At 39.0% G+C, this 26,382-nt stretch overlaps 1 protein-coding gene across 1 annotated transcript; it reads left to right on the forward strand.

The window, feature by feature from the left end:
• The first annotated feature begins 24,602 nt into the window (after positions 1-24,602).
• On the forward strand, positions 24,603-25,429 carry LOC132420600 (large ribosomal subunit protein uL30). Its single transcript, XM_060005173.1, has one exon. It carries the CDS (start codon positions 24,617-24,619, stop codon positions 25,361-25,363), a length of 747 nt encoding a protein of 248 aa, XP_059861156.1. The 5' UTR covers positions 24,603-24,616; the 3' UTR covers positions 25,364-25,429.
• Positions 25,430-26,382: the final 953 nt, after the last annotated feature.

Consider the following 26,382-nt stretch of genomic DNA (forward strand, 5'->3'; position numbering starts at 1 on the left):
AAAAACAAAAAGCTGGTTCTTTGAGAAGATAAACAAAATAGATAAACCATTAGCCAGACTCATCAAGAAAAAAAGGCAGAAGACTCAAACCAATAGAATTAGAAATGAAAAAGGAGCAGTAACAACTGACATGCAGAAATACAAAGGATCATGAGAGATTACTGCAAGCAACTCTATGTCAATAAAATGGACAACCTGGAAGAAATGGACAAATTGTTAGAAAAGCACAACCTTCCAAAGACTGAACCAGGAAGAAATAGAAACTATAAACAGACCAATCACAAGCACTGAAATTGAGACTGTGATTTAAAATCTTCCAATAAACAAAAGCCCAGGACCAGATGGCTTCACAGGCGAATTCTATCAAACATTTAGAGAAGAGCTAACACCTATCTTTCTCAAACTCTTCCAAAATATAGCAGAGGGAATAACACTCCCAAACTCATTCTACAAGGCCACCATCACCCTGATACCAAAACCAGACAAAGGTGTCACAAAGAAAGAAAACTACAGGCCAATATCACTGATGAACATAGATGCAAAAATCCTTAACAAAATACTAGCAAACAGAATCCAACAGCACATTAAAAGGATCATACACCATGATCAAGTGGGGTTTATCCCAGGGATGCAAGGATTCTTCAATACATGCAAATCAATGTGATACACCATATTAAAAAACCCATATGATCATCTCAATAGATGCAGAAAATTCTTTCAACAATATTAAACACCCATTTATGACAAAAACCCTCCAGGAAGTAGGCACAGAGGGAACTTTCCTCAACATAATAAAGGCCATATATGACAAACCCAGAGCCAACATTGCTCTCAATGGTGAAAAAGTGAAAACATTTCCACCAAGATCAGGAACAATACAAGGTTGTCCACTCTCACCACTATTACTCAACACACTTTTGGAAGTTTTAGCTACAGCAATCAGAGAAGAAAAAGAAATAAAAGGAATCCAAATCGGAAAAGAAGAAGTTAGGCTGTCACTGTTTGCAGATGACATGATACAATACATAGAGAATCCTAAAGATGCTACCAAAAACCTACCAGAGTTAATCAATGAATTTGGTAAAGTTGCAGGATACAAAATTAATGTACAGGTATCTCTTTCATTCCTATATACTAAAGATGAAAAATTTGAAACAGAAATTAGGGAAACACTCCCATTTACCACTGCAACAAAAAGAATAAAATACCTAGGAATAAACTTACCTAAGGAGACAAAAGACGTTTACTCAAAAAATTATAAGACACTGATGAAAGAAATCAAAGATGACACAAACAAATAGAGAGCTATACCATGTTCTTGGGTTGGAAGAATCAACATTGTGAAAATGACTATACTACCCCAAGCAATCTACAGATTCAATGCAATCCCTATCAAACTACCACTGGCATTTTTCAGAGAACTAGAACAAAAAATTTCACAATTTGTATGGAAACAAAAAACCCCAAACAGCCAAAGCAATCTTGAGAAGAAAAACAGAGCTGGAGGAATCAGGCTCCCTGACTTCAGACTATACTACAAAGCTACAGTAATCAAAACAGTATGGTACCGGCACAAAAAACAGAAATATAGATCGATGGAACAGGAGAGAACCATACACATATGGTCACCTTATTTTTTAATAAAGGAGGCAAGAATATACAATGGAGAAATCACAGCCTCTTCAATAAGTGGTGCTGGGAAAACTGGACAGCTACAGGTAAAAGAATGAAATTAGAAGATTCCCTAACACCATACACAAAAATAAACTCAAAAATGGATTAAAGACCTAAATGTAAGGCCAGACACTGTAAAACTCTTAGAGGAAAACATAGGCAGAACACTCTATGACATCAATCACAGCAAGATCCTTTTTGACCCACCTCCCAGAAAATGGAAATAAAAAGAAAAATAAACAAATGGGACCTAATGCGACTTAAAAGCTTTTGCACAGCAAAGGAAAATGTAAACAAGACAAAAAGACAACCCCCAGAATGGGAGGACATATTTGCTAACAAAACAACTGACAAAGGATTAATCTCCAAATTTTACAAGCAGCCCAAGCAGCTCAATATCAAAAAAAACAAACAACCCAATCCATAAATGGACAGAAGACCTAAATAGACATTTCTCCAAAAAAGACATACAGATTGCCAACAAACACATGAAAGAGTTCTCAACATCACTGATCATTAGAGAAACGCAAATCAAAATTACAATGAGGTATCACAACACACAGGTAAGAATGGCCATCATCAAAAAAATCTACAAACAATAAATTCTGCAGAGGTGTGGAGAAAAGGGAACCCTCTGGAACGGTTGGTGGGAATATACATTGATACAGCCACTATGGAGAACAGTATGGAAGTTCCTTAAAAAACTAAAAATAGAACTACCATAAGACACGGCAATCCCACTACTGGGCATATACCTCGAGAAAACCATAATTCAAAAAGAGTCATATTCCACAATGTTCATTGCAGCTCTATTTGCAATAGCCAGGACATGGAAGCAACCTAAGTGTCCATCAACAGATGAATGGATAAAGAGGAAGTTGTACATCTTCAGTATACAATGGAATATTACTCAGCCATAAAAAGAAATGAAATTGAGTTATTTGTAGTGAGGTGGATGGACCTAGAGTCTGTCATACAGAGTGAAGTAAGTCAGAGAGAGAAAAACAAATACTGTATGATAACACATATATATGGAATCTAAAAAAAAGAAAAAAAATGGTTAGGAAGAACCTAGAGGCAGGACAGGAATAAAGACGCAGACAGAGAGAATGGACTTGAGGACATGCAGAGGGGGAAGGGTAAGCTGGGATGGAGTGAGAGAGTGGCATGGACTTATATATACTACCAAATGTAAAATAGTTAGCTAGTAGGAAACAGCTGCATAGCACAGGGAGATCAGCTCGGTGCTTTGTGATCACTTAGAGGGGTGGCAGGGAGACGCAAGAGGGAGGAGATATGGGGATATATGTATATGTATAGCTGATTCACTTTATTATAAAGCAGAAACTAAAACACCATTGTAAAGCAATTATAGTCCAATAAAGATGTTAAAAATAAATAATTTATCCCCCCCAAATTAAATCTTTTTTAAAAATAATAAAAAAGAGCACTCAATAACATGGTAACTCTAAACCTAAGTATTTTCAGTACTATAGTAAATGTAAATGGATTAATATCTCCTATTAAAGTGTAATTTTTTATATTATGTGCAACTAAATTTTTTTCACAATATACACATAAAATAAAAGAATTACATTAGAAAGGAGAAAACATTCCATGTATTGAAAAACAATAAAACAATATCCATACAGTATGCATCTTAGATAAAGTAGTCTTTAAGTTCAGAACAATTTGTCATTATTGTAATTAGTATTATTATCCCAATTTCTTAAAAATATTTCAATACTTTTTCTATTTGAAAAAATATTTTAATATTTTTTTCTTTGCTCTTTTTGGTCTAATACATGGTAAGTATTTAGGTGCTAACATAACCTAAAAATATATGTTTTTTTTTTTACAGCCAAACAAAACTGAATCAAGAAGAAATAGATAACTGGAAAAGACTGATCACTAAAAGCAAAATAGAATCTGTAATTTAAAAAAACTCCCTACCAACAAAAGTCCAGGATCAGATGGTTTCACAGGCAAATTCTACCAAATATACAAAGCAGAACTTACATTGATTCTTCTCAAACTCTTCAAAAAGACTGAAGAGTAAGGAATACTTCCAAAGACATTCTATGAAGCCACCATCACCCTGATATCAAAACCAGATGCTGTGGGGGGGACTTCCCTGGTGGCACAGTGGTTAAGAATCCATCTGCCAATTCAGGGGACATAGGTTCAAGCCCTGGTCTGGGAAGATACCACATGCCATGGAGCAACTAAGCCTGTGTGCCACAACTACTGAGCCTGCGCTCTACAGCCCACGAACCACAACTACTGAAGCCTGGGCACCTAGAGCCCATGCTCTGCAACAATAGAAGCTACCGCAATGAACAGCCTGCACACCACAACGAAGAGTAACCCCCACTCACCACAACAAGAAAGAGCCCGTGCACAGCAACGAAGACCCAATGCATCCAAAAATAAAGAAGGAAATAAATTTACTAAAAAAAAAAACAAAAAAAAAAACAGAAGGGGACTTTTCTGGTGGTCCTGTAGTTAAGATTTCGCCTTCCAGGGCAGGGGGTGTGGGTTTGATCCCTGGTCGTGGAGCTAAGATCCCACATGCCTCACAAACAAGAAACCAAAACATAAAACAGAAGCAATATTGTAACAAATTCAATAAAGACTTAAAAAACACACACACACAGAGAAAGACACTACCAAAAAAGAAAATTGCAGGCCAATATCTTTGATAAATATAGATGCAAAAATTCTCAACTGAATATTAGAAAACCGAATCTGACAACACATAAGAGGATCATACACCATGACGAAATTTGATTCACCCCAGTGTCACAAAGTTGTTTCAACATATGCAAATCAATCAACATGATACACCCCATCAACAAAGGAAAAACACAAAACAAATGATCATCTCAATAGATGCTGAAAAAGCATTTGAAAAACTTCAACATCCATTCATGATAAAAACACTTACCAAAGTGGGTATAGAGGAAACATATCTCAACATAATAAAAGCTATTTATGAAAAACCCACAGCCAATATAATACTCAATGTTCACAAGCTGAAAGCCTTCCCGCTAAAATCTGGAACAAGACAAGGATGCCCACTCTCACCTCTTCTCTTCAACATAGTATTGGAAGTCCTAGCCACAACAATCAGACAAGAAAAAGAAATAAAATCTAACCAAATTAAAAAGAGGTAAAGTTGTCATTATATGCAGATAACATGATAATATATATAAAGGGAACCCTAAAAATTCCACAGAAAAACTACTAGAACTGATAAACAAATTCAACAAAGTAGCAGGATACAAGATTAACATACATAAATTGGTTGTATTTCTTTGTTTTTCTTTTTTAAATTTATTTTGGCTGCATTAGGTCTTCATTGCTGTGCACGGGCTTTCTCTAGTTGTGGCCAGTGGGGGTTAGCCTTCGTTGTGGTGCACAGGGTTCTCATTGCAGTGGCTTCTCTTGTTGCGGAGCACAGGCTCTAGGCATGCGGGCTTAAGTAGTTGTGGCACACGGGCTCAGTAGTTCTGGCTCACGGGCTCTAGAGTGCAGGCTAAGTAGTTGTGGAGCACAGGTTTAGTTGCTCCATGGCATGTGAGATCTTCCTGCACCAGGGCTCAAACCCATGTCCCCTGTATTGGCAGGCTAATTCTCAACCATGGAGCCACCAGGGAAGTCCCTGGTTGCATTTCTTTACACTAACAATGAAGTATCAGAAAGGGAATGTAAACAAGCAATACTTTTTAAAATGGCATCAAAAAAATAAAATACTTATGAATAAACCTCACCAAGGAGGTGAAAGACTTATATGCTGAGAACTACAAAACATTAGTAAAGGAAACTGAAGATGATCCAAAGAAATGCAAAGACATCCCATGTTCTTGGACGGGAAGAAGTAATAGTGTTAAAATAGCTATACTACCCAAAGCAATCTACAGATTTAATGTGATTCCTATCAAATTGCCCATGACACTTTCCCCAGAACTAGAACAAATAATCCTAAAATGTATCTGGAACCATAAAAAGTCAGAACTGTCAACACAATCCTGAGGAAAAAGAACAAAGCAGGAGGCATAACCCTCTTAAACTTCACACAATACTACAAAGTTACAGTAATGAAAACCGCATGGTATTGGCACAGAAAGAGATACATGGATCCATGTAATGGAATAGAGAGCCCAGAAATAAACCCACACACCTATGGTCAATTAACCTTCGACAAAGGGGGCAAGAATATACAATGGGGAAAAGATAGTCTCTTCAGCAAGTGGTGTTTTGAAAGTTGGACAGCCGTATGCAAATCAGTGAAGTCAGAACATACCCTCACACCATACACAAAAATAAACTCAAAACGGCTTATATGCTTAAATATAAGATATGACACCTTAAAACTCCTAGAAGAGAACATAAGCAACACATTCTCTGACATAAATCATACCAAAGTTTTCCTAGGTAGTTCTCCCAAGGCAGTACAAATACCGTAAGTCACTTACATATGAACCTTCAAGTTGCAAACTTTCAAAGATGCAAACATCCATTCGCATGTCCAATCATGTAAGTTAGTTCACGTGTCTGGCATACATTGTCACGTGCGTGCATCCTCTATAAGTGGTTGTGCTTTTGTGTGCTTTACAGTACTGTATAGAGTACAGTAGTACAGTACATTTATTTCAAGCCCAAGATGTCGGGAAGCAAGCGTAAAGGCAGCGGTGATGTAGCTGGTACTGTTAAGAAGCACCAAGCGATAATGATGGAAACAAAAGTGAAAATAATTGAGAGAGTGGAGCGAGGCAAAAAGATGTTAGACATTGCTCATTCTTATAACATCAATCATTCAACCACTGGCACGATTCTAAAGAACAAGGACAATATCATGGAACATGTGAAGTCTGCTGTGCCAACGATGTTGACAAAATATCGAAGAAGCATGGAAAAGTGATGGAGGAGATGGAGAAACTTCTCAGTGTGCGGATGCAGGATCAACATCAGCACTGAGTCCTGCTCAGCTTAATGCTGATTCAAGAGAAAGCTAAAAGCCTTTATGAAGACGTGAAGAAGAAACACGGCAAAGAATCAGAGGGCACATCTTTTAATGCCAGCCGTGGCTGGTTTCATCGGTTCAAGGCTAGAGCCAACCTTCACAATGTAAAAGTAAGTGGAGAGGCAGCGAGTGCAGATAGGGTAGCTGTCCAGGAACTTCCTGAAACACTTTGAGAAATTATTGATGATGGTGTGTATTTACCCAACCAGGTTTTTAATGTGGATGAGACACAACTCTACTGGAAGAGGATGCCAGACCGAAGTTACATCAGTAAGGAGGAAAAGTTGATGCCGGGCTATAAAGCAGCAAAGGATAGGCTAACTGTTGTTTGGTGGCAATGCTTCCAGTGATATGAAGCTGAAACCTCTCTTAGTTTATCATTCAGAGAACCCAAGAACCCTTAAAAACATAGCCAAGAGCTCTCTTCCTGTTGTGTAGAAGCGTAACCCCAAAGCCTGGATTACACAGGCCACTTTCCAGGGCTGGTTTTGCCACCACTTTATCCCAGATATAGAGAAATATTGCTTGGAGAATGACGTCCCAGCAAAACATTCTTTTGCTGCTCGACAATGTTCTGGGCCACCCCCCATTCATGGATGACTTTCATCCCAACGTCAAAGTAGTGTATCTGTCACCAAATACTACATTGCTCATCCAACCTATGGATCAGGGAGTTATAGCGACTTTCAAGAAATATTATTTATGTCACACTTTTTGTCAGGCAGTAAAGGTAAGTGACAAATCAGGAACAACCTAGGGACAATTTTGGAAGGACTATAACATCTACAAGACCTTAAAAAACATTGACTTTTCATGGTGTGAGTGTATGGTGGTCACCATGAATGGGGTTTGGAAGAACATTTGCCCACAGTTTGTTCATGACTTTTGTGGATTTGAGAAGGTAGATCAGAAGTGCAAAGAGGTCTTCAGCAACGTAGTGACCCTCAGTGAGAAGCTGGAGCTAGGTCTGCAAGAGGACGATTTCACTGAACTCCTTGCTGTGCAACATGAGGAGCTTACTAACGAAGACCTGATGGAATCGGAGGCCCAGAGAAAGGATGAGGAGGGGTAGGAGGAAGAAGAAGTAAGTGAAGAACTGAAGAGATTCATGACACAGAAAATGGCAAGGGGATCTCCTTTATTTGAGGAAGCACTGTTAGATTTTGAGGCACAGGACCCAAACCTAGAATAGTACCCAAAGGTGGCAGCAGCAGCCATTCAGAATGCAATCCAGGGCTACCTTGTCATCTATGATGAGAAGAAAAGAGCTACTACCCAGACATCAATAGATCATTTTTTCAAGAGGGTAGATAGAATTAAATCCAGCAAGGAACCAGAACCTGTGCCATCAATGTCAGGTATGAGTGAAATGGCAGCTTGCCCTCCGTCTCCTACTGCTGATAATCCTTCACCTCTACCATCTCCCACCTCCTCTCCCTCCTGCAATCAGTAACTCTTCTTGCCTGTTCACTCGATGCCTGCCTGAGTATCCCAGCTGTTGTACTGTACTACTGTACTTTTCAAGTTACAGTACTGTAAGATTAAAAATGTTTTATTTATATTTGTTTTTTATGTACTGTTTGTGTGAAAAGTATTATAAACCTATTACGGTACAATACCATATAGCCGACTGTGTAAGTTGGGTACCTAGGCTAACTTTGTTGGACTTACAAACAAATTGGACTTACAAACGCACTCTTGGAACAGAACTTGTTCATACGTAGGGGACTTACTGTAAAAGCAAAAAAGAAACAGGAACTACTCAAACTTATAAGCTTTTGCACAGCAAAGGAAACCATAATCAAAATGAAAATACAACCTATGGACTGGGAGAAAATATTAGCAAATGATGAGACTGACAAGGGCTTAATTACCAAACTATACAAACAGCTCATACAACTCAATAACAAAATAACAAATAACTCAATGGAAAAATGGGTAGAAGACCTAAATAAACACTTCTCCAAAGAAGACATACAGATAGCCAATAGTCACATGAAAAGATGCTCATCATCACTAATTATTAGAGAAATGCAAAATCCAAATTACAATGAGGTACCACTTCACACTGATCAGAATGGCCATCATTAAAAAAATCTACAATTAACAAATGCTGGAGGGGGTATGGAGAAAAGGGAACCCTTCTACATTGTTGGTGGCCATGTAAGTTGGTGCAGCCACTATGGAAAACAGTATGGAGGTTCCTCAAAAAAACTATAAAGAGAGTTGCTATATGATCTAGCAATCCCACTTGTGGACATATTTCTAGAAGAAACTATAATTCAATAAGATACATGCAACCCTATGTTCATAGCAGCACTATTTATAACAGCCAAGACATGGAAACAACCTAAATGTTCATTGAAAAATGAATGTATATAAAGAAGGTGTGGTATACGTATACAATAGATATTACTCAGACATAAAAAAGAATGCCATTTGCAGCAACATGAATGGACCTAGAGATGATGATACTAAGTGAAGTAAGTCAGAAAGAGAAAGACAAATACCATATAATATCACTTATAAACAGGACACAAATGAACATGTCAGCGAAACAGACACAAACACACAGATATAGAAAACAGAGTTGTGGTTGCCAAGGAGAGAGTGAAGGAAAGATAGGGAGTTTTGGAATAGCAGAAGCAAACTATTCTACATAGGATGGAAAAACCACAAAGACCTACTGTATAGCAGAGGGAACTATATTCAATATCCTGTGATAAACCATATGGAAAAGAATATATATATATAAAACTGAATCACTTTGCTGCACAGCAGAAATTAATACAACAATGTATAAAGGCTGGAGAGGGTGTGGAGAAAAGGGAACCCTCCTGCACTGTTGGAGGAATGTAAACTGATACAGCCACTATGGAGAACAGTATGGAGGTTCCGTAAAAACTAAAAATAGAACTACCATATGACCCAGCAATTCCACTACTGGGTATATACCCGGAGAAAACCATAATTCAAAAAGAGACATGTAAAAAAAAAAAAAGAGAGAGACATGTACCACAATGTTCACTGTAGCACTATTTACAATAGCCAGGACACAGAAGCAACGTAAATGTCCATCGACAGATGAATATATAAAGAAGATGTGGCACATATATACAATGGAGTATTACTCAGCCATAAAAAGGAACAAAATTGAGTTATTTGTAGTGAGGTGGTTGGACGTAGAGTCTGGCATACAGAGTGAGGTAAGTCAGAAAGAGAAAAACAAACACCGTATGCTAACACATATATATGGAATCTAGAAAAATGGTACTGATGAACCTAGTGATAGGGCAGGAATAAAGACACAGATGTAGAGAACGGATTTAAGGACACAGAGGGGAAGGGGAGACAGGGACGTAGTGAGAGAGTAGCACTGACATATATACACTACCAAATGTAAAATAGCTAGTGGTAAGTTGCCGCATAGCACAGGGAGATCAGCTCGGTGCTTTATGTCCCCCAGAGGGGTAGGATGGGGGTGTGGGAGGGAGGCTCAAGAGGGGGGGATATGAGGAATATATGTATACATATAGCTGATTCACTTTGTTGTAAAGCAGAACCTAATACAATGTTATAAAGCAATTATACTCCAATAAACATGTATTTAAAAAAACCCACAACACTGTAAATCAACTACACTTGAAAATATTTCTTAAGGGCGAAAAATTTTTTGAATGTAAGTTTTATTGTGTGTGTATACCACAGGTTCAATATATATGAATTATGTCAAATTGATTATTGTTTTTCAAAAGAAAGAATTTTTGATATTTCACATCAGCTTCATAATATAAAGGCAGAAAAACTATATTATTTTTTCTAAAGCTCAGAAATAGCCATTTTGCTCATTCAGTATACTATAAACCACTAACTTTATTAAAAAGGGATTCGTGACCTCTCCCTTCCAAAGAAATATTTCTCCACTCACGCAAGTTTAATAGAATGTTCCGCCATGAACTGACTTCCCACCTTAGAGACATGAGATTTGCATCCTGAAATCTCTTTCTTGCAAAAATGTCCAATTAGCATCCTAGCATTACAGAAAAGAAATGCTTTTTTCCAGATCTCAAATTCCATACAACTTTACTCAAGACATCATGTATTTTTTTCACACACACACACACACACACACACACACACACACATACTGTATTTTATTTTTATAAGAGATAAATAAACTGACACCAAGCATTGTAAATGGATGACCACAACAAAAGCAACAATGACTGCAATTACCAAACATGAAACACACTCATACTGTGTCATAATATTAACATTCAGTCCAGGAATCCTCCACTGTAACAGCTCCTTTACTTTGCAGTGAAAGACATCATGTATTTGTAAATTATCAACACTCACCTGAGGTATTTAAAGATCAACAGAAACATAATTTTGTGTTCTCTTTCATTTATTCTGGTTCTAAGTGGTCATTTTTAAACGAAAGTATTTAAGTATGTTAATGTCACCTTATAACATCATATTTCAAATGACTACCGTCTCTCCAAAGATGAAATATGAGGAACTATTGAAATATTAGGCTCTCCAAAGTTTTACTCTCTGAATCTGTATTACCCTTCTGCTGAACTCCACACTGTTCATTATTCTCTGAGAATATTCTTTTTCTCGTATGGCCGTCTCACATGCTCTTTCATTTCATGAAGTTTTTCCTACAATTTTATGCCTAGTTTATTTCTGAGAAAATGCATTATTTCAGATTGATATTTATACACACAAAGACTTCTCTATAATTCTGAGAGTTTCAAGAACTCCTTTTTTTGTTTAATACTTAGATTCTGAAGCTCTCCACAAAGCATTACTAAAATTGCACTTACATAAGTATCTACATATTAATCACACATTAATGCATTTACAATTGTATTATGATTTATTGCTAATTTTGAAGCATAAACGTAGCTGTCTTACTTACCACCCTCTTGGAAATCACTTTAATATTTGCACTTAGGACTTGAAAGAGAATGGATAAATAAAAACCTGAAGAATATGCAAATACAATTTATATATTTCTCATAAAATTAGGTGATTATCTAACCTTTATCCAGAAAAAAGAAGAGCCCAGATACTCTGCAGGCATGATACTCGAGAATGTGTGGCCTTCCAGCAGGAAAACAGGCAGTAATCCATGTGGCAGAGTTTACCTGTGACCAGCTGGGGTAAGTGACCTATGCGTTCCTTACATGCAACGTATCAGGAGTGGAAAAAGGGAACTTGTCAGTTGTGGCAATAAGTATAACAAAGTTTTGTAGCAGGTCATGCTCATATATTCAACACAGGTACAATCAAAATTTTGTTCAATTCTGGTAAATCTAAGTCTGTATCTGTTACCTTGTCTTTAATGAGGAAATGTCACAACTGACTTACAAAAAACAAAGTGTTTTGTTTGTTTGTTTGTTTTAATTACAGTCACGGTTAGTAAGACATAGCTCAGAACAGCTAATGTGACTTAGTGATTCTCTCATCAGGAAATACAGTTTCTACTTCCTTGTTTATTCTCCACATCCTGTAGTAAGTAAAGTTTCAATGAAAGATAAATCTACAGGGCGAAAAGAAAATTACATGTGTTGATAAGATCATTTTGACAGGTTTTACCACATATGTCAGTGTTTCTGGGGATGGACACAAGCCAGAGCTCCCTACTCTGACATTTTCACTGATGTCATTCCCTTTGATCCTCAATTTGAAAGTGGATAAAAATGTTTTCTATGTTTTCTTCTTTAAGAAATTAAACAAAGAATGCTGTCTAGACATGATCCTCTAATGATGTTCAGTCAGTGGTCATCAACAGAGGAAAAGCACAGAATCTGATCCCCACAGAAGGATGACATTCAGTCAGGTAAGAAAATTCTCCCTGAAATCAGAGCTTCATCTTTAACATGCAATCAAAGGCTTTCACAGGTTCTTCATCACTCTGCACTCAGCCCTATTATATGGGATTGGCTCTGAGAATCTCACCTCAGAGGACTGACAAACATGTCATAGTACACTGATCTGGTACCAGATCCTGCCTCTCTTAATGATCTCCTGCAGGGACATTGGAATATTCTAGGATACTTCCTGGAGCCCTCTACTCCATACAGGTACACTTCCAAGTAGAAACAGAAGCTTTGATTCTCACTGGGAGAAGCTTTGATTCTCACTGGTCCAACCAACCTCTCTAGAAATATGATGTTCTAATCTCTCCTGATTAGAACATTTCAAGGTCTCTCCCTGTGCTAATTTAGTAAAGCTAAAAGAGAAACAAGAAAGAGCAAACGATGCAGGGAGCAATATATAAGATTCCTTTACTTAATGTATTTATCTGATATACCCAAATATTGATAAATATAGATTCATTTCATAATGGTCAAGGAAAGAGGAGGAGGAACCTCCATGCCAACAGTATATATAAAATGGAATCAATATTGCATAAGCTCCTGCTTAAGCTTGGCTACGAGGTACTAACTCTTCTCCTAAAGAAGCAGTAACTCTCCATCATTTGAAGCACACTGAGGACTCAGACAGCTGGACACTGAGGGTGTAGTCTCCTCACTCGAATTCTGTACCTGCATCACAGAACAATGAAATATTCCCAAAGAATTATTAAGGATGAGGTGGGGAATTGAAATAAAAAAGATGAATCCATAGTCTGCCCTACCATCTGTTCTGCTGGATATTACCACCATCTTGGCCCAATATGACCTTCCCACTTTTCTCTGGGCCTCCCTACTTTCCACCTCCATCCTCTCATTATATCTTACCTACACTTGGAAACGACTCTAGTTTTTCCACTGATCTTTATCTACAAGTAATCCAAAGAGCAACTGTGTATATAACTCCTTAGAAACCTCAGGTCTGACTCAGTAATACATGACCTTCGAAGTCCAAAGTTTTCCTAATTCCCTTTATTATTTTTTTCCTAATTTCCATGTACTTAAACTCTCAGGACCTCCACTGTTCTCAGGTTCGTCTTCCCTGCAAAATCTGTCAACCTAGACATAGACTTAAGTACCACCCTCTAATTCTCTCCTAGGGAATCCAGTTTTTAAAAAAGCCTCAACAAACCTTATGGACTTTATTAAAGACTCTTTAAGATAACCCATGAGAGATAGCAGTACACCCATAGATATCTATTTAATACACCCTCAGAGTATTTATTTTTTCTTTTTTATAAAGTCTCTTCTGGCCAATGAAGACTCTCAGCTCTTCTTCTTCAACATATGCAGTGTCTCACCCTTCTGATTACTCTCTGCTCTATCCCAGGTCCACTCCCTTTCCTGATATTACATTCTTTCCCAATTTTGTATGTTGGTAAAATCAAATAACATAAAATGTAACATGTTAACTATCATAAAGTGCACCGTTCAGTGATATTAAATACGTTCATATTATTGGGAAATCAACATCACCATTTATCTTTCTAATTCTTTTCTACAGTTTTAAAACTGTAACTCTATATCCTTTAAACATAACTTTCCTTTTTGTTCCATAACCACCTGAAAAGCATCATTACCCTCCCAATTTCTATGGTTTTGACTACACTAAGTACCCCATATAATTGAAATAAGTAGTTGTTATGACTCACTAAAAGTCACAAAAATGGCATTTTTGGTAGCTAAATTTCCTCAAGATTCATCCATGTTGTAGCATATTCCTAGATCTCTTCCTTCTTAACAGTGAATAATATTGTATTATATGGGTATACCACACTTTGTTTATCCAGAATCTAGTGGATGAACACTTAGGTTGCTTTCATATTTTAGCTACTGTGATTATTACTGCTCTAAACACTGGCGTACAAATATTTCTTTAGGACCCTGATTTCAATTCCTTTGGGCATACCTCATAGTACAATTCCTGGATCATGTAGTAATTCTATTTTTCAATATCTGAAAACTTGCCATACTCTTCTGCAAAGCAGCTGTATCATTCTACGTTTCCACTGACATAGCACAATGCTTCCAGCTCCCTCACATCCTCACCAATACTTGTTTTCTGCTTGTGTATGTGTCTGTGTGCTTGTGTGTGTATGCATGCACACAAATATATAAACATGCATTTAGTGATATGGAGCATCTATTCAAGTGCTTAGTCATTTGTACATCTTTCTGAAGAACCATCTATTCAAGTCTTTTATCCATTTTTGAATCAGGGTGTTTGCTTTTTGTTGAGTTGTAGGAGTTCTCTGTATATTCTGAATAGAAATCTCTTGTCAGATAGATGGCTTTCAAATATTTTCTCCCATCTTGTGGGTTGCCATGTTATTCTGTTTACATTTCTTTGATACACATTTTTTTAAATTATGTGCTGCAAATTATTTTTTTTGTCAGCTGTACTTTTGTTGTTCCTTCGTTTCATATTGAGGAAAACACTGCCAAATCCAATGTCATGAAGCTCTTGTCCTGTGTCTTCTTCTAAGATTTTTTATTTTATTAGGTCTTATATTTAGTTTCTTGATATGTTTTCATTAATTTTTGCATATGATGTTAGGTAAGGGTCCATCTTCCTTCTTTTGCATGTTGACAAGACTTCTCAGCACCATTTGTTGAAAATACTATACTTTCTACTTTGAAAAATCTTGGCAACTTGTCAAAAACCATTTGGCCATATATCAGGGTTTATTTCTGGGTGTCGTATTCTATTCTGTTGGTCTTGAATAAGGGAGAAAATAGTATAACCTATCCAGGTTGATGAAGAACAGAAAGACAGACCAGGACTGAGAATTAGGAGGGCAATATAAAACCAGCAGGGAGTAAAAGTGTGAGAGAAGATCTTGTATTTCTGAGTTCATGGAAATATGATCATGCTAAAACCAGTAAACGCCTGACTTTGAACAACACGGTAAGGGGAGAATGGGCTGCTGGGACACATAGTACATCTCCTACAAAAGGCCACTTCTCCAAGGTCAGGAAATGTAACGAGCCTACTACATAGATAGCAATAAAAACAGCAAGTTAAGAAAAATGAGGTGACACAGAAACACTATCCAAATGAAGGAACGAGATAAGAACTCAGAAGAAGATCTAAGTGAAGTGGAGATAGCCAATCTATTCAAGAAAGAGTTCAAGGTAAGGACTGTAAAGATGATCAAAGAACTCAGGAGAAGAACCGAAGACCAGAGCAAGAAGTTAGAATGTTTGAAAAAAGTTAGACCATTAAAGAACAACAAAACAGAGATAAGGAATACAATAACTGAAATGAAAAATACACTAAAAGGAAACTATTGTAGACTAAATGATACAGAGGAATGAATCAGAAAACTAAAGGACAGAGTACTGGCAATCACTGAAGATGAACGGTAAAACAACAGATTAAAATGAAATGAGGAAAGTTGAACAGACCTGTGAACAACATCAAGTATACTAACATTTGCATTATACTGGTCCCAGAAGCAAAAAGCAAAGAGAAAGCAGTGTAGAACATACCTGAAGACATAACAGCTGAAAACTTCCCTAACCTGGGAAAGAAAACAGACAACAAAGTCCAGTACACACAGTAAGGCCAAAACAGAATCAACCCAGAGAGGACCACAACAAGACTCATTGTAATTAAAATGGCAAAAAAAAAGTAAAGATAAAAAGACACTATTAAATGGAGCAAAGGAAAAGCAACAAGTTACAATCATGGGAACTTGCCTAAAGTTATTAGCTGACGTTTCAGGATAACCTCTGCATGCCAGAAGGGAGTGGCATGGTATATTGAAAGTCATGAAAGGGAAAAGCCTATAACCAAAAATACTCTACCCAGCAAGGCTCTCCTTCAGATTTGATGGTGAGATCTAAAGTTTTACAGAGAAGCGAAAATAAAAGAGCTCAGCATTGCCAAACCAGCTTTATGAGAAATCTTAAAGGGGCTTTTCTAAGTGAAAAAGAAAAGGCCACGACTGAAACATAAAAATTATGAAAAGAAACTTACTAAAGGAAAAACCTCATTGGTTAAGGCAAATATTCAACAAAGGTAGTAAATCAACCATGTACACAGCTAATAGGAAGGATGAAAGAAAACAGTAAAAAAAATCATCTATATTCACAACAAGAAGTTAAGGGACACACAAAACAAGTAGATGTAAAATATAAGGTCAAATTCAGTAACTGTGGGGGAGCAGAGTAACAGTTCAGCGTTGTTAGTGTCCATGTGAAATTAAGAGCTCAGCAACTTAAAATAATCACACACACACACACACACAACTGAAAGAAATCCAAACATAATATTAAAGATAGTCCTCACATCACAGATGAAGGGAATAAAAGGGGAAGAAAGGAACACTGAAGAAATTAAAGAGGGATTCTAAAAATACCCAGAGACAAATGAAAATGAACACACAATGATCCAAAATCTATGGGACACAGCCAACGCAGTTCTCAGGGGGAAGTTATAGTGATACAAGCTTATTCTGAGGAAACAAGAAAAATATCAAATAAACAACCTAACATTACACCTGAAGGAATTAGAAAAAGAAGAAAAAGCAAAACTCAAAGCTGCCAGAAAGAAAAGAATTAAGAAAACAATACCATATGCAATCACATCAAAAAGAATAAGATATGTAGGAACAAACACACCTAAGAGGGTAAAAGACACGTACTCAGAAATCTACCAGCCATTGGTGAAAGAAGTTGAAGGCAACAGAAACAGATGGGAAAATATAGCAGGTGCATGGACTGGAAGAATTAATACTGTTAAAATAACCATACTACCAAAGGCAATCTACAGATTTAATGCAATCCCTATCAGAATATCAAAGCATTTTCACAGAACTTGAAAAAGTAATTTTAACATTGGTATAGAAACACAAAGACCCCAAATAGCCAAACAATCTTGAGAAAGAACAGAGCTGGAGGCATCACGCACCTTGACTTCAGATTATACTGCAAAGTGACAGTAATCAAAGAGAATCGTACTGGAGCAAAAACAGACACAAAGATCACTAGAATAGAATAGAGATCCCAGAAATAAGCCCACACACTTATATTTAATTGATTTATGACAAAGCAGGCAGTATGGAGAAAAAACTGTCTCTTCAATAAGTGGTACTGGGAAAACTGGTCAGCTACATGGAAAAGAATAAAATTAGAGTATTTTAGCACACCGTATATAAAATAAACTCAAAAGTGAATAAAGACCTAAATGTAAGACCAGAAACCATAAAGTCCCTAGAGGAAAATATAGAACATTCTTCAACATAAATGATAGCAACAGTTTTACGTTCAGTCTACTAAGGCAAATGAAACAAAAGCAAAAATAAACAAATGGGACTTCACTAAACTTAAAAGATTTTGCACAGCAAAGGAAACCAAAGATGAAATGAAAAGACAACCTGCTGAAGGAGAGAAAATATTTGCACATGATAAGAGATTAACACCAAAAACATGACCAAGCAAGGGTTAATATCTAAAATACAGAAACAGCACACACAACTGATTATCAAAAAAACACCCAAGATCTTTTTTAAAAAAATGAGAAGACCTAAAGAGACATTTTTCCAAGGAAAAAATACAGATAGACAGCCAGAACTCACAAAGATGCTAAACATAGCTAATTGGCAGTAAAATGCAAATCATAACTATGAGATATATCACCTCAGTCTTGTCAGAATGGCTGTCATCAAAAAGTTCACAAATAACAAAGGTTAGTGAGGATGTGGAGAAAGGGAAACTCTTGTACACTCTTGATGTGAATGTGAATTAGTGCAGCTACTGTGGAAAGCAGAATGAAGGTTCCACAAAAAACTAAAAATAGAACTACCATAATATCCAGCAATTTCACTCTTGGGTATATATCAGAAGAAAACAAAAACACTATTTCAAAAAAATAACTGCACACCAATGTTCATAACAGTGTTATTTGCCATAGTCAAGATATAGAGTCAAACTAAGTGTTCATCAATAGGTTAGGGGATAAAAAAGATTTTTTATGATGACTTCAACAAAAAATGAAATTTTGCCATTTGCAAGAACATGGATGGACTTGGAGGGTATTATGCTTAGTAAAATAAGCCGCAGAGAAAACAAGCATGGTATGTTATCAATTACACGTGACATCTAAAAAATTGAATAAAACAACAACAACAAAAAACAGATTCACAGATTAAAGAACAGACTAGTGGTTACCAGCAGGGAGAGATAGGGTGGAGGAACAAAAGAGTGGTAGGAGATTTTGAGGTATAATCCACTATGTATAAAATCAATAATCTACAATTATGTAGTGTATAGCATGGGGAATATAACCACTCTTTTATAATAAGTATAAATAGAGAAGAACCTAAACATGTATGAATCACTATGTTGTACCTCTGAAACTGATACAATAATGTAAATTAACTATAGATCAATAAGATATAAAGAAACAATAAAGGGGAGACAGATTATTAGATAGAAATCAATTACATAAACACAAGTTTTGGAAATCAAGGAAATAAAAAACAACATGTAAGACGTAACATTGGCATTTAAAGTGTACATTAAAAGAAATCATTTAAGTGGTAAAAAATGTTACCCATTCTCACAATTTTGTATATCTAGGATAAATTATTATGTACAAAAATATGTTACAAATATTCAGTCAAAAAGAAAGAGAAAATTTGGATTAACCAAGTTTAGTATACAAATTTAATATCAAAGTCTCTATCTAAAACTGATTTGAATAAGTTCTGTTAGACACTTCTAGTTTCTTTGTGATGTAAAATCTTTTAAAGCATAAAAATCAGCCTTTCTACATTATTCCATTAGACATACATAGAAGTTAAAAGAAATGAGAAGACAGAGCAATCAACCAGGAAGGTGAATTTACTGAGAAACAGTCATTCGTTCTCCCTCCTCCTTTTCTTCTCCTCCTTTTCCAGGTCTCTTTCGGTTCCAATCAAGAGAAGTCTTGAGAATTCTGAAAATATTTCTTGGAGGGCTTCAAATCACCATACCTACATCCTCTGCCACAACTACTCACACGGGAACAAAAATAAACCTCTGCTATCTACTCGTGCAGGAGGGATTCGTGCAAAATAAACTCCTACATGGAGACCAACAGGTGAGTTTTCTACCTGTTCTTTATAATGTCCTTCCATTATAGTAAATCGCACACATTATGAGGCAGAAGTGGTTATGTGGGCTTTTCCTTGAAGTCAAAAAACTTGCATTCATTTCAAGTACCTGGTGATCATAGGGTACAGCCAGGGAAGGTGCCATCCCCCTTGGGGGGAGGGCGGTGAATGGGCTCCCGCAGCCATGCACCTCCTGATGTACAGATTCTGGAGAAACAAAGGGCGGTCACACCGCAGGTCAGCCCGTCAGGCTGTCGGGCCACTGGGCAACTCGACCAGCCTGGAAGTGCTCCGTCAGTTGCTGAAAGCAAAACTCTGTCCCTGCTGTGAAGCCAGGCAATTTGGGCCAGAGAGTCAGAGGAGACCGGTAATCAACTCCTCTCTACTCACCTCCTTGGGGTTACAGCAAACCCATCTCCAAACCCAAATCTGACCCTGGAGTGCCAAACTGGGAGTGGCAGGTGGGCTCTGCCGCTGCTTCAGCGCCCTCTGGAGGTTGTCTGCAATAATGGCAACTCTCAGCCCTTCCTCCTCCTCCTTCCCTAGTCCTGGGGGATGCCTTGGCCTCCTGCAGCTGCTGGCCTGATTTCATTCTTCTTTCTTCTCCAATTACAATTAAGTGTTTTACAGAGGTTTGGAATATTTTGAAGAAGGAAGATCTTTTAGTCAATACACCTTAACCGTGAGAAGTTGGTTTCAAGAATGAACCTGAAATACTGTATTTGTCTCCTGACGATTCCAAGGAGAGACAGCTCAAGTTTTCTAAATCATAAGAAAAATCAAGTTATAAATATGATATTCTGAGCCAGAGATGAAAAAGCAGTTTTTAGTACCCCCTCCTCTTGTCATATGACTGGGATTTAAATCAATCAGCTGCCACTGGTTTTTAAGTCCCATGACCCAACTTTAAATCAATCAGCTGCTTCCCTGTAACTCACATGACTTGGTTTTGAAGAGTAAGAAATGCAGAGGTATAAAAATGATGTTCTGAACAATAAATGGAAAAACAACATTTTAGAAAGTTTTTTTCTTTTCGAATGGACCATTCATTGCATACAGAATAAAGGATTCTCTTGTGGATTTCTTGAACTGTAAACACATACAATGTCTCCGTTGGCTTGACTGACTTAGTTTTTGGGGGGTTTTTTTGTTGTTGTTGTTAACATCTTTATTGGAGTATAATTGCTTTACCATGTTGTGTTAGCTTCTGCTGTATAACAAAGTGAATCAGCTATTCTATACATATATACCCATATCCCCTCCCTCTTGCGTCTCCGTCCCACCCTCCCTATCCCACCCCTCTAGGTGGTCACAAAGCACTGAGCTGATTTCCCTGTGCTATGCGGCTGCTCCCCACTAGCTATCTATTTTACCTTTGTTAGTGTATATATGTCCATGCCACTCTCTCACTTAATCCCAGCTTACTCTTCCCCCTCCCCGTGTCCTTAAGTCCATTCTCTACATCTGCATCTTTATTCCTCTGCAGTGACTCCTGCTAGGGATGGATACTACCTTTTATGCTCAGGGGAAATCCCCTAGTTTGAATATGATTTGAGTTTGGTCCTGTGAAACCATCAGAACTTCCCACCAGAGATAAATGAGGAGATTCTGGCCTTTACTAGTATGCAGGATGAACAAGGGTGTCCTGGCTGTACTTGCCAACCCTCCTATTTTATCCACCTATTTTTATCCAACTTCCACCCTGTGAGTACTTTTGACCAACCCTGAGCTCAGACTCCTGACCTATTACAGTGACTTTGTCAGTCTTTCTTTTAAAATGGACAGGTAATAAAATGAATTTAACCTAGAAGCAGCAGCTCAGTAAGGGAAATAAAATCACCAGAAGTTATCTAATCACAGCCACAGCCATCCAGGGCTCTGTCTTATCTGCTGGGTCATAAGAATGAGACCTTCCTAAACTTGAAGGTCATCCAATCAAATAAGTAAAGGTGTTGCTCACCTCTGGCTCTTGGAGGGATTGCCAGGCAGTCTACCCAGTGTATACTAATGTCAAAACTCTGTCATGGTTTTGAAACACTTATGTTCCAGGAAAGCTTTTTGGGGTGCGTGGGGGAAGGTTTTTTTTTTGACATCAAGCAAAAAATAAATCACCCAGCTCTTTGAGCACAGGGGTTCTTAAGAGGGCAGTAGAAGGAATTAATGGGCAGAAAAGACGATCTCCTCCAAAGTGAAGGTCGTTTTTCCAAAAGAGTAGGATTTAATCTCAGTTTAAGGAGAACACTTTTAAATAGCTGGGACAGCTCCAAACTGCAGTTTAGGGAATGAGTGCTTCAAGAGAACAGTGCTTTAAAGGTCCTGGCAAGGCAGCAAGAGGATGAAGAGTTGGTTTTGCATAGGTTTGAACACAGGAGTAAAGAAGCAGAGGCATCTCTGACTAAAAGGCCCTGAGATCCTATGGCATCAATGCGTCAGTTGCAGCGGGCAGGGGGTGGGGGTGGGGATATATTCCTCTCAAAGTCTCCCAGGGCCCGTCACCCCTCCCTGCCCCACTCCCTACTCCCTTCACCCTTCCTCCCTCCACTGTTGGGTCCCCAGGGACAGCACTTCTTAAGCTGGAGCGCTCAGGCACCATCTCTGCAGTCTGGATTCTGGAGCCTGGCAAGTTCTGGGACAGGAAGGCAGGTCTTCAAGGCCTCTGGGGTGCATTCAGACTGGAGGGCTGGAGGGGAACTGGAGCTCCGAAGCCCCCTCATGTCCTTGAAGCCGAGGGAGGAACACATCCTCCTAACAGTACTTCTCAGGGGTCAGCCTGCTCCCCACCCGACGGTGATCCATACTCACTTGAGGCAGCAAGGACTGCTTCTAACTGGCCCCCTCGATGCCGCCTTAAGGGTCCTCACACATGTGTGACAGCGCAGGCCCTGGCTCTCTTTAGTCAGCTGAGGCTACTGCTGCCGGGGTCCCTCCAGTCCCATCCCCCAGCCCCTCCCTCTGGTACTTCATCTAATAGAAGAAAGAGCACAGAAGAATTGGCTGAATCAAGGGACCTGTGAGACTGTGTATGAGTTTGAAGACCGAGAACCTAAGGCACAATTAAATATTATTGGAAACTATCGTAGGGTGTGTGGTGGGAGGTAAGGAGGCTGAGAGGCTGAGTCAATCTGGTGAGTCCAGCCCCAGGACACCACACAGCCCCTGCCCCACCTTCCCTGCCATCAGACAAGGGTTGCTGCAACTCGAGCCAGGACTGTGCATTTCCCCCTCCCTGATTCTCCTCAATAAGAGCAGGTGGCCCCCCTCTGAGGGCAGGGGCAAGACAACGGACCAAGTTCCCGTGGACTAAGGTGCTGCTGGAAGCTCTCCCTGAACAGCAGTGCTGGCTTGGAACGAACCCGTACACCTCCAAAGTTGGTCTCGTCCTGCAACTGAGGGACGCAGGCTTCAATTCACGTGCCCTGGCTTTAAATCAAACAGCCCCCTTTAGGTCAGGTGACCCGAATTTAAGTCACTGTGTGCCCCTCAAGCCTGCAACTTCAAAAGTTGGGAACTTCACTTTCATCCCAGCACCTAACATAGCTGAATGCACACTGCAGTCACCCCCAAGCCTGGCTTAGAGGCAGGGTATAAGATAAGGGGATGGGCATGCACACATGGTGATGAGGATGTACTTCATGTACCAGAAGGGTCTAGGTACTCTGGGGTACAGCAAGCAGTGCACAATACAGCAGATCCCTGGCAAAGCTGGTGATGCACTGGGAGAGCAGTCACACCCATGCATGCAGATGTTCCAGGGCGGGGGCTGCAGCACAGCCAGCCAGGAAGGTGTGAAAGCGGAGGATCTGAGCCTTCTTGAGAAAGGCAGACACAGAGGATGGATGAGAAACAAAGACCAGATGAAATACAGATTTGAAAAACACACCCTGCTCTTGAAATTGGGGTGCACCCCAGATTTGAGTCCTCTTACTCCCCAGTTGCTAGTGCTTTGGCATTTGCCCAATTATTTATAAAATTTGACTGATAATATCTAACCCATAGAATATTGCATTTGTAGTGGTTTTGCGCGTTTATGTTTCTATAGTGGAATAATCTTTTCTACAAGAAAAATGTATATTATCTGAAATAAATCAAAACCCCTTTTTAAAAAGTACTATATCGGACTTCCCTGGTCGCACAGTGGTTAACAATCTGCCAGCCAAGGCAGGGGACATGGGTTCGAGCCCTGGTCCGGGAAGATCCCACATGGCGTGGAGCAGCTAAGCCCATGCACCACAACTACTGAGCCTGCCTGCCACCTACTGAAGCCCGTGTGCCTAGAGCCGGTGCTCCACAACAAGCGCAGCAAGGGAAGCCACCACAGTGAGAGGCCCGTGCACTGCAACAAAGAGTAGCCCCTGCTCGCCGCAACTAGAGAAAGCCCGCGCGTAGTAACGAAGACCCAACGCAGCCAAAAATAAATAATAATTATTATTATTTTTTAAAGTACTTCTGTACAACTTCTCTGGGAAGAACAGAGAGATGGTGTGGGAGAGTGAGAAAGACCAATATTTAGTGCACATCTCTGATGCAGGTGCTCTGCTGGCTCAGATAGCTTTATCGCCACTTTACAAAGGAGGAAGTTAGCTCAGAGAGGTTTAGTAATTTTCCCAAAGCCAAACAGCTATTGAGTGGCAGAACCAAGATCTGAACCAAGTCTGTTACCTTCAAAGCCTAAGTCCTCATCACAACAAAACTCAATTAAAAATGACATTTATCGAATTACATTGCAACCTGGTGAGTTCTTGGCACAATCCTGAATAAGAGTGAGAAAGAAAGAAATAGCATTGTTCCTACAGTCAACCAAAATTTTTGAAGCAGCTGCTAGATGCCTGGCCCTCTTTGGGGTTCAGCAGTGATCAAGACAGGAAGAGTCCTCTTTCCCGGCTGGAACCATGGAAGGTGCTGAGGAGAAGAAAAAGAAGGTTCCTGCTGTGCCAGAAACCCTTAAGAAAAAGCGAAAGAATTTCGCAGAGCTTAGGATCAAGCGCCTGAGAAAGAAATTTGCCCAGAAGATGCTTCGAAAGGCAAGGAGGAAGCTCATCTATGAAAAAGCTAAGCACTATCACAAGGAGTACCGGCAGATGTACAGAACTGAGATTCGAATGGCTAGGATGGCAAGAAAAGCTGGCAACTTCTACGTACCCGCGGAACCCAAATTGGCATTTGTCATCAGGATCAGAGGTATCAATGGTGTGAGCCCAAAGGTTCGAAAGGTGTTGCAGCTTCTTCGCCTCCGTCAGATTTTCAATGGCACCTTTGTGAAGCTCAACAAGGCTTCAATTAACATGCTGAGAATTGTGGAACCATACATTGCATGGGGGTACCCAAACCTGAAGTCAGTAAATGAATTGATCTACAAGCGTGGTTATGGCAAAATCAACAAGAAGAGAATTGCCCTGACGGATAACGTGTTGATTGCTCGATCTCTTGGCAAATACGGTATTATCTGCATGGAGGATCTGATTCATGAGATCTATACTGTTGGAAAACGTTTCAAAGAAGCAAACAACTTCCTGTGGCCCTTCAAATTGTCTTCTCCACGAGGTGGAATGAAGAAAAAGACTACCCATTTTGTAGAAGGTGGAGATGCTGGCAACAGGGAAGACCAGATCAACAGACTTATAAGAAGGATGAACTAAGGTATCTACCATGATTATTTTTGTAATCCGGTCAGTTAATAAACAGTGACTGCTCTCTGCTCTGTATTGTTGTCTTGGTGACTTTTTGTTATCTTTTCTCAGCCGTCCCCTAACTATTGTGGCACATCTTGGTGTGACACAGTTAAGTCACATCAACAGCCTGTTGCGTGTAAAACTTAGGGTCCAGTTTGTATCTTGTGAAAAACATTCCTGGGGTTTATTGAAGATTTTCCTGTACGAAGTCCTGATTTTTCACTTTTGAGTTGGCCAAAATGGGTCTATTCTAAGAAAGCCCATTTCACAGGCCTTTGTGCATGAGTAAAGGTTCAGTTTACAAATAAAAATCCGTTGCTGAAAAAAAAAAAAAAAGACAGGAAGAGTCCTGCTTTCACGAAGTATGTAGTGGGGAAGAGAGACGGGTACAACTTGGGTGAGGGATTTCACCTTGCTGGGCCTCTGTTTTCGCATCTGGAAAATGCGACAGGTGTTCCTCATTTTCTGGGATTCTCCAGCCCTCACATTCTATGATTCCATGAGAAGCATTTGTTTTCCTATTTCTTTAAAATTCAATCAGGCCATGAGCTGTGATGAATTTTGTTAGCTGCTCCCCAAATCACTCTATTCCCACCCTTTTCCTGTGATCAGGTCTTTCCCGAAACATGACTCACAATCAGTCAAGTCCCAGAACCTAAGGGGCACCCAGCAGAAAAATTCCAACCCTGGCTTCTCAGGAGCTCTGCGGTCTACCTGGCCAGGTAAACTTAACTCACCTGGCACAAGGTGACCATCCCTGGTTTCATATCAACATGATCTCAGGCACAAACCTCCTTGTTTTTCAATTTTGTCTTTAAGTTACTTGTTGAAACAACTGCACAAATATGACAAAGATATAAAATCAGGCATCTTCTGCCCCCAGTGCCTACTAATAAATGATTTTCTGCCACTTTAATGATAAAGATAGAACATTTCAACATTCTGCTGCCCTTATTATTTGCCATTTTTGTTGATATTTCTATTGA

Source organism: Delphinus delphis, chromosome 2, assembly GCF_949987515.2.
Source record: "Delphinus delphis chromosome 2, mDelDel1.2, whole genome shotgun sequence".
NCBI lineage: Eukaryota > Metazoa > Chordata > Mammalia > Artiodactyla > Delphinidae > Delphinus > Delphinus delphis.

Bases quoted from the DNA above. Each gene is read 5' to 3' on its own strand.
- LOC132420600 (XM_060005173.1), top strand. From the start codon at position 24,617: ATGGAAGGTGCTGAGGAGAAGAAAAAGAAGGTTCCTGCTGTGCCAGAA.